The sequence below is a fragment of the Misgurnus anguillicaudatus genome, chromosome 5 (genome assembly GCF_027580225.2).
Source record: "Misgurnus anguillicaudatus chromosome 5, ASM2758022v2, whole genome shotgun sequence".
Taxonomy (NCBI): Eukaryota; Metazoa; Chordata; class Actinopteri; order Cypriniformes; family Cobitidae; genus Misgurnus; species Misgurnus anguillicaudatus.
This window is the reverse complement of record NC_073341.2, coordinates 13,124,616-13,134,420: the sequence shown is the minus strand read 5'-3', so window position 1 is coordinate 13,134,420 and position 9,805 is coordinate 13,124,616. Positions and strand designations below refer to the sequence as shown.

At 35.1% G+C, this 9,805-nt stretch overlaps 2 protein-coding genes across 4 annotated transcripts in view; one reads left to right on the top strand and one right to left on the bottom strand.

Moving 5' to 3' along the window:
* Positions 1 to 2,228: 2,228 nt before the first annotated feature.
* LOC129414561 (uncharacterized) lies at positions 2,229 to 6,924 on the bottom strand. The gene is made up of 8 exons (XM_055168627.2): positions 6,585 to 6,924; positions 6,340 to 6,491; positions 5,903 to 6,044; positions 5,527 to 5,602; positions 5,347 to 5,447; positions 5,046 to 5,112; positions 4,539 to 4,755; positions 2,229 to 3,524 (listed from the first exon to the last, which is right to left on the bottom strand). Exons 1-8 carry the CDS (start codon positions 6,611 to 6,613, stop codon positions 3,409 to 3,411), a joined length of 900 nt encoding a protein of 299 aa, XP_055024602.2. The 5' UTR covers positions 6,614 to 6,924; the 3' UTR covers positions 2,229 to 3,408.
* Positions 6,925 to 7,289: 365 nt separating this feature from the next.
* Positions 7,290 to 9,805, top strand: part of fkbp15b (FKBP prolyl isomerase family member 15b) — a 32,779-nt gene continuing 30,263 nt past the window's right edge. For all 3 annotated transcript variants that reach the window (XM_073867589.1, XM_073867590.1, XM_073867588.1), the window contains exons 1-3: positions 7,290 to 7,492; positions 8,769 to 8,866; positions 9,203 to 9,281. In XM_073867589.1, coding sequence (XP_073723690.1) covers positions 7,443 to 7,492; positions 8,769 to 8,866; positions 9,203 to 9,281 — 227 coding nt within the window. In that variant the 5' untranslated portion in view covers positions 7,290 to 7,442. The remainder of the gene's footprint in view (positions 7,493 to 8,768; positions 8,867 to 9,202; positions 9,282 to 9,805) is intronic.

The window sequence follows — 9,805 nt, the reverse complement described above, 5'->3', positions numbered from 1 at the left end:
TTCTAATAAGTAATCAGTTACAATACATTATAATACTACCTATTTATAGTTATAACCTATGAGTGTGATAATTTCTAGCACATGATGAAGTTTCCATAGTTACGTATATTGAATTATACAAGTTATAATGTATTAAATGTTTATTATGCGACAAATTAGTTTTCTTATAAACATACAAGGCTTGAAAATGGGGTTGTAAGTGATCTTTATTGCTTTTAAGTAACAAAGCCTAGGTCTTCTCACACTGGACATCATTCATATGAATGTGGGTCATTCTACAGAAATGTTCACTTTTGGTATGGCAAGATAGATTAAAATGTATTTCTTTTTCTAACATTTAAACTATAGACCACATTATTAGATTACTCTTTGACTTTATGAGAAGACATAAATGACAGCTTAATTATTTTGTGTGTGTGTGTGCATGTACTAAAAGACTGCATATACAATGTTTTTTGTCACTGGTGTTACCTTACTTCTTTAGCCATATTAAAGGTGTTTATGAAATATGATTTTTTTAATTTTTTCAGCTTTAAAGCTTAATTCTTAAGTGTAGCAATTAAAATTATCATCAAGTCACATGTATAAAGATTTTATTTAATGTGAAAGAAAAAAACACAGTAACACCAGTGACGCAACAAATCACCAGTCACTGGTGTTACTGATCTTTCTTTACTGGTGTTACCCATAAGAAAGGTAACACCAGTGACAGTAAGACCAGTGACAATTTTCATGAAAACTGCATTTTACAAAATTGCTGCTGCAAAATATCAAACCACATGTTGTCAATCATTGAATACACACTAAATTAAGAGGTTTCATCCATTTGTATTCTAGTTTTTTGCAATTCCCAAACAATAAAGGAGGTCATACCAGTGACTTAAACTAAAAGCTTCATATGAAATCATGAGATAAATGAGAAGATTTCTGATAACTGAAAAGAGACAGTGGACTTATCATGGACTTCTCTTCATAGATCTCCAGGAAATTGAATGAAGGAAGTCAAGTGATGTCATCAGTGTGATTTTTATTTAAAAATATAAGCTTTTTTGTTAAACGGCATACCCATTGACACAACTCCAGGGGATAACTACTTTCATTATATATTTTATAATATTTTTTTAGCATTTTGTTTTTTAATGTAATTTAAATTATATGTTTGATAGTTATGGACACGTTATTGTATTTTAAATGGAAGAAAAAACATGTTTTTGATCTCAAAATAAAGCATTTTCATTGATGGCTCAAGAAGGTAAATAGCATGTTGTTTCATATTAAAATAAAATAAATAAAAATTGTGTTTTTTCAGTGTAATGTTTCTGTAAAGGCTAGGGACAGAAAAATTGACATTTCCGTAGAATGACCCATGTACAGTATATGTGCTGTTTTGAAGCATCAACAACTTGTGTTATAATATAAATATATTTGTTTAAATTTTAAGGTGTTTGTTAAAATGACTAAGTTTTGATACAACATTTCAACATATATAATTAATAATATTATGCTACACTGTAGTCACATTGTTGAGAGTTGTGTCTAGTGATACTCTATATTTACTTTTTTATATATAAATGTATATATATATTTTATTTATCTTATTCTAACAGCTACATGATAGCTCACTTGGTATAGCACTGCTTTAGTTTAGGACATAAACATAATTAGTTATGATTCATATGTGCCGTATGATTAAAGGAAGCACCTGCACATTTGGGAGGAACCTGACTAACAAACGGACAAGCAATAAATGTCAATAAACGTAGTTGGTACACAGTTTTCGGGTCACACCTGCTTGTGCCACAAACTTTGTGTTTATGTCTCAGCATCTGTGAGGGATCAGACCGTATCCTCTTCTGGATGTCAACTGTGGAAATCCCAGTTTACAGAGGAAACCCTAACATCTCCCTCCCAGAGTTTTTCACTCATTCTCTCCTACATAAAACGCTCAGTGTTAATGGAAAAAAGAAGGCAATGGGTGTGCGGATATGAGTGTGCGGTGAGACTGGAGGTTCCCTGGCTTTTAGACAGCTGCTGGGTGTGAGAAGTGACCCAGAGTGGACTGTGCAGCTGCAGCTTTGTATGCGGATGTGTGTGTATGTTTGTACCACCATACTGGCTGTCAAGGAAAAACTGTGGCACAAGGAAGAGAAACTTCTGTTGACTCCAAGGACATACAGTTCATTGACAGAAGTACATTGGCACCCATACAACATATTGCCACAAGAAACTTCACAACAGATTGTCATTTATTCTTTCTTATTGCTGAAAATGTTGTAAATAAAAACATTTACAGTGCTGTACATCCTTCTCTCATTCTCATGATTTCATTTATCAGTTGTCATTTTATTCATCATTTTTTAAATTTCACTTTTTATTACATTTTTAATTTTACTTTTAATGGCTTTTCATTTATTATCTGATCCAGATAATATCTGACTTGTATCTGATACAAGTCCTTTGCTTTGTAAAATCACTTTAAAGGGGACATATTATTCCTATTTTTACAAGATGTAATATAAGTCTCAGGTGTGCCTGGAATATGTCTGTGAAGTTTTAGTTCAAAATAACCCACAGATCATTTATTATAGCATGTCCAAAATGCCCCTATTTAGGTGGGAGCAAAATGTGCTGTTTTCGCGTGTGTACCTTTAAATGCAAATGAGCTACAGCTCCTCACTCCCTAACCAAAAGAGACAGTGAGCGCTTTCGGGTAAAATAGATCTGATTTCTTTAAAGATAGTATGAGACAGTATCTTTAGATGCATTAAGTTGCGTGCAAACCAAAGCTTTTACGCCCGCAGCCGGCATATGTTTTCAATTGTTTCCAATGGAAGCTCAGCGTTTTTCAAAAAAGCTAGCAATTTTTGAAAGCCGGTGCTCTCCGGTTTTTCCACGCTCAGCGCCGAAAGTTGAAAAATATCCAATTTTGGTAAAAAGCTCAGCCCGTCAATGTCAGCTCTCACACAGACGTCCAATTACAGTGGAGGAGGGGCGGGACAAATATCACAACATCCAACCAGTGCATCGTAGAACGACTGATACACAAACTAGAAGTATCACAGCAACCAATGCGCTCAGCTGAAGAAACAGCTGGCATCCGGAGTCCTCCAGGCATTTTCAGCTGCGTTTAAAGCTTTGGTGTGCACACCCCCTTAGTGTGCTTATAAACACATTTAGTAAAGCTTTTGGGTTAAATTAACCAATCAGTCAGTGGCCGTGGGTGGGGCTTTATCAGTGTGACATCACATTAACAAGAGAATCAAAACAGCATGTCTAATGAGACTGCTTTGGCTTAATGAATTTAAAAAAAATTGGTAGGGTGGATTTTTCACAAACTGCCAACACACATTTATGTCCAAACACCTTGTAAAAGTGGAATTTGCATAATATGCACCCTTTAAAATGGCTCTAGCACTTCATTGATTCTAAACTCAGGCTTAGGGCTGGACTGGGACTATTGCTGTGGTTTGGATTTGGTGTGGTTAGGCTTGGCAGTTTCTGATCCAAAGATCCACACCCAGTATCTGTGGAGAGAACAGTGAGGGAAAGAAAAACATTATGGGACGGTTTGACTAGGCCTCATTTATATTAAAACATACCTTATAAAAAATAATACTGGAGTGCATCTTGAGACTAAACAGTGGCACTGATATACAGTACTGTGCAAGAGTCTTAGGCCATCATGCCACAATTAGATTTGTTGTTTTTGCAATGTTATAGTGATCATATATAATAGTTTTTCCGTCTCTGTAATAGAATACATCCATAAAATACAAGAAATGTGTATATAGTATAAAAAACTGTATAAAAATGTAAACTGATGTGTCAAGTTTTTAGGATAAACTCTCCTTCCACTTGAGCAATAGCAGGAAACTGCAGGATCTCTTAAACCTAAATAAAATTAATTAAATTCTAATTTCTAATTTTAAAGAAATTAGTATTTTTTACTTCATTCTGCTAAAAAAAGCTCAAGATGTGTTTAGTGCCAAGAGAGGTCACACTAAACACTGACGATGCCTAAAGACGACATTTAGTCCTGAACTTTTTTTTTTTTACATATTTTCTGAATTTTTTGTTTGTATCTTAATAAAATAGATTGAAAAAATAATATGGATGGACATTAAAACTTCTAAAACAACAAGTCTGGTGGTGGTGGACTTTTGCACAGTACTGTATGTTAAGATATGTCAGTGCAAGTTGTTTTTAAATTAAGGCAGCTAAACTTAAATTTTAGTATGGGACTATGATAAGCCCTGTCCAAAAACCACCCCTATATGTTGAAATATGGTCAACTGGGCCATCATATAAAACAGGACAGATGTCTATTAAATCAGATTTCTATAATGTCTGCAGTAATAATCTACTGTCTTTTTCATTAGAGCATTTTGTTATTCTCCAAACATGCAATTCATTTTGATTACAAAACACACTATTATTTAAATGTCTTTAGTAAATTACTAAACTTTAAAAATCATTAGTTTAATATGGGTCAGTTGGATAAACGACAACCTGCATCCCACCAGAATCTCTAAGCTCACCTTTAAACAATAATCTGCGCGGACGAGGTTGTGAATTGATTTTGGGAATGGGATTAAATCCAATGCCCATCCAATGGTCCTTGGCTGTCTGAGGAGTGCCAGCGCCCTCTAGTGTAGAGTTTCTACCTCTCTTGTCTTGCCATTTACAATAATGAACCTTTTTCCGCAGGTTTATCTGCCTCCTCTGAACCTGCCAGTTAATGCTTCCTTCACCCGTCTGTACAACAGTGAAATTAATCTGTCCATCAATAAAAGACTAGGAGTGGCACATAAAAATTAATCACTTTACAAAATGACAATTAAATAGACTTATTCTGGCAAAATATATAATAATAATAATATAATATATATAAAAGTATATCATAGCATTATCATCTTATAGCAATATTACTACTAATAATATTACTAGTAAATTATATAAAATTAAGATTTTTTTATCACACACAACACAATGCACCAGGGTTTGATATACTGTGAACATGCCTTCATATTATCATAGTTACTCACCCCATTGGATGGTGTTGAAAATGTAGGGCAGATCATTTCTTTTATTGCAACGTTTGGAGATTTAAATCTTTGATGTGAAAAGGAGATATAAGATATCAGTAAAATGTGATTAAAAATCCATTAATCCAAAAACATTAATTATGCACTGCAATTTTGATAGCAATGTCTCATAAAGGCTTCGAGTGATACGACATCATATATAATATAAGTCTTCGTGTTAAACATTAATGTTTTACATATTTCATAAACAACATGATCAAATTAAACTGTGTTACTGATTGTGAGATTAGGTTTACAGTACTTGTTTTGGTTGAGCCATTGAGGCACATGGTGTGGGTTTGGATTCCACATGAGCACAGGACATCTTGGCATCTCAGAGCAGTCAATCAATACAGTATTTAACTATATTAAACACAAGTCATTATTCATAAGGCAAACACATATTGCAAAAGAAAAAAAATTAAAAAATGTATATTTATACCTTGACCACTGTGTTTGCTTGATTGGTGGATATGCCTGGAAACGACACGCTGGATCTCAGGAAACATAAATCTGCCCTATCAGAAAGTAGATGGTGGATAGTTTGATGACATCATACACAGACACTTGTTCAAAACCAATTTGTAAATGGACCTTGCTTGATGTATTCACTCTAAAAAAAAATGCTTTCGAGTAATTGCTTTTATTGAGTGTGCATGTGTGTCTTTAAATGGCCTCTGATGGACCTGGCATCTACAGTAGCTTGCCGACTGTATCCCTGGATGCTGGGATAGACTCCAGCCCTGCCACAAAACCAGCCAGAGAATAAGTGGGTTTGGAGAATGTATGGATTATTTTGTATGCTGTATGAGACTGACCTCATGTCACTGTCCATTTTCTGTTTGGTAAATGAAACACAAGGGAAATCATTTAGAGATGTCTCTGTATCAGCTCTATACTGTGGTCTCCTCTGTCCGACCCATTCAGAGACATTGACAATACTCAAAGATGGCAGCTCCACTGAAAGTAATACAACAAATATAAATAAAATTACATTTTTATCAATTAGATTAATGAAATGAAAAAAAAAGAAGAGCTTAGATGTAAATGGCACAATCACACAGGAACTACTTTAGAAGAAATTGCATATATATGTCATTGTAAAGTTGGATGCATGTGAGATATGTGGCTAAAATAAATGATTAAACTTTTGATGCTCCTCATGATGAGACTTTGGCCATGTTTATAGGCAGGTTCACACATGAAGTAAGAAGGTAAATAAGCAAGACTGATGATAAATGTAATATAAATGCACCTTCTCTGAGAGAGCATCTCTTTACTGGTGCTGCTGGTGTATGACGTATGATTCCTTTGGCGCAGCGGTTTTCCGCGTCCCAGCAGCACGGGTGCGAGCACAGAACCTGGAGACAGTGAGCTTCAGCCAGCCCTGCAACCTGTTTATTGCCACTGAAAATACAATACATCATATCTGAATGAAAGTACCTGCTTATAGTTTACATTCAGTGTTATTTGTAGCCATTCGATTGATTCTTATCATACCCGGACTTGTCAATTCTGTTCTTTTCCATGCTTCTTTAGAACTAAACAGTTAACGTTAGGCCTAAATTTACTTTACTTCAATTAACTTCTTCCAAAATTAAAATATTTTTCAAATGTGAAAGCAGATTCAAAAACAAAGAATCACGATAATCGAAAGAAATATCATAGTTCATGCTAAAAGACGGACTACCCAACTCTTGTGTGAAGTTCGGTTGCTAAGCAACTGTAAACGTCCTTTACTTTCACTTTACACACTCAAAAAATTAAATGATTATTTTAGTATTTGTTCTATAGCGAAAAACATGGTAATTGTTTTCGTAAGGGATTCATACAATTCTAAATTTGATAAATATAAAAATAAATATAAAAGAAAATTATAATTATAAATATTATACTTTAATTAATTGTATCCATTAAATAAAATACATTGATAAATGACAAAAATATTAACGAAACATTAAAACATTTGTTGTGGGTTTATTTTTAATGTATTTTTTCCTTAGTTTTCAAACACGAAAGGTGTGTTCGACTTCATGCGGCGCCGCAAGAACCGACAACCGGATGACGTCGAAGTACTGCGAGAGCGAAACGAAATTAGACTTCTGTAATTGTTCTCGCGGTACTTCGACGTCATCCGGCTGTCGGTTCTTACGCCGCTGCATAAAGTCGAACAAGCCTGAAGCGTCGACGTGTTTGGTGACGTAGGCGCATGTGATCAGGTGGCCGGTCAGCTGACACCAGCAGAAACAGGAAGCGACTGTAGAGTTAAAGTATTAAATGTTTATATATGCTCACCGAGTGCTGGTATTTATTTATTTTTATTCTACGTGAATCCGAGTGGTGTGTAAATCACGAGACATGTTTGCAGCGGACGATGAGGACGGAGATTTCTTGTCTCCCAGTGGAGGGTGAGGCACACATTACGCTTGCAAAAGTCAGCAGACTTTCTCCTTATCGATTTTTTTTACATCTACAACGCCGATATAATATAAATGCAGCGACAATTCGAACTGAAATAGATTATGGTGCAAAATTGTGCAAGAGGTGTACACGTCACTCGTTTCCCAATAATAGACATTGAGATGTCAAATGTAATGCAGCCTTTCTCAAGATGACAGATTTAAGTTACTTGTTTTTGTGGTGAACGAATAAATATATCGTTTGTTTTGTTAAAACATGACGTTGTTTACATGTTACATTATTTGTTCCTGCATTGCCTGACTTCATAAAATATATTATTTCTGATCTTTTAACAGTCCGGCTAAAGATTGTTGTTTTGTGTGTTGTTATCCTGTCCACTATAATCTTGTTAACAATTTAAACTGTTTTCATTGTGAATCTCACAGCCATAAAGGAGAACTTCCCTAAATGGATGAAAAGCAGAACATGCAGTGAACATTCTATGCTTGAAAAGTATACATGTAGTAGTATCCATCTTTAAATGTTTTAGTCTCTAATGCTATGAAATAAATACATTTTAAGTACTCTCTGGTGTGATCTAAGGTTATATTAAAATGAAATCTAGTTTATATGTTAAGGACGATTGGTGTTTGGAATAGGAATATGAAAGTATCATGTAATTTAGACCTCAAGTGTGATTTTATGTGGTTTATGAACTAAAGCCGTTGGCAAGGATTGTAAAGAGGTGGAGAGTTAATGTAGTATGTTAATGCTGTTCACATGCTGGTGGTTAAAGTGTCAGATGAAAGCATACAGCATGCACAAGTCCTCAGTCACGAGGAACACAGCTTTAGCCCTGTGTGGCTATATACTCTTAGACCCAGACCGACTAAAACTGTTTGCTAGTACGTGGAATTGGATATTTATTGGTGTAAAGATCACACAGCCACATTGTGGAGTGAATCATTTGTCATCATTGCATAGTTTTGCTGGAGGCAACAGGTCAGGATAAACACAGCCGGTCCGGCTGAGCGTGGCAGCAATGCAGGACGATGAATACAGATGGAAAGAGATCCATGGGTCAGTGTGGTGTGTGTCTTCTACACACAGTTGTGTTATTTCTGGTGTTTTCGATGTTTAGTGAAAAACTTAAAATGTGGTCAGCTGCTATTTTAGGAATTGACAATGGAGCTCTGTTCTGACTCGCATGGTCTCACAATGCAGTAAAGATAAGTGAATTTATGCGCTGGAAAATTGTCTAACTCATTTTTTTTGTGATTTCAGGGCAAAGTTAGCTTCTCTCTTTGGAATGGACCAGGCAGCAACAAAGGGCAACGAGTCGTTCCAGTATACAGCACCAAAACAGCCCAAACCCAACTCAGGTAGAAACCTCTGCAAGCTTCAGTCTGATCTTAATTAAATTCTGTCATCGTTTGCTTAGTCTCATGTTGTTACAGACCTGCATACATTTTGCTTTGTTCTGATGAACACGAAGGAAGATATTTTGAGGAATGTTTGTAAACAAACCATTCATACGCCCCATTTACTTCCATAGTATTCTTTTTTCCTACTTTGGAAGTGAAGGGGGCTCATGATCGGACAGAATTTTCATTTTTGGGTAAACTATCCCTTTAATTCTCTTTAAAAGTGGTCATGAGAAACTGGCACAAAAACCTTACTATTCAAACCTCATTTAATCTTTGTTGTTGTTTTTCAAGGAGCTCCAACCCAAAAGCCAAGCCCTCCTTCCAGCTCTCCTGCTGTTCTCTTTGCTACTCCCGTGCATTCATACAGATAGTAAGTCTAAAAACACTGTTTATTTAATTTACCTCATACCTTTTAATTTAGTAAGTGCAAGGAATATGGGATAAAATATTATACATCTGCAGTACAACTTATTTTTTACATGCACATCTTATTATTTATCCAGAACACGGATATTAAGTGGTTTTAGAAAGATGGCTTATGAAGAGCCCAGATGCAAACCCCTCTAAGTGCGTCTTATATTTTTTCTTGTAAATTATCATTTTTTATCAGACTCTTAATAGATTCTTCCAAAAACTGGTATTTCTAAATGGTCCGAGCCAGAATTAAGCCATTTTGAAGCAAAAGTATTTGATGAACGTATAATACATTCCAAAAGCATTCGGTTAATAGCGTTAAAGGGATAGTTCACTTTAAAATGAAAATTCTGTCATCATTTACTCATCCTCATGTTGTACTAAACCTGTATGAATTTATTTTTTCTGATGAACACAAAAGAAGATATTTTGGGAAATGATGGTAAACACACAGCAGTAAGTGACCATAGACTTCCATAG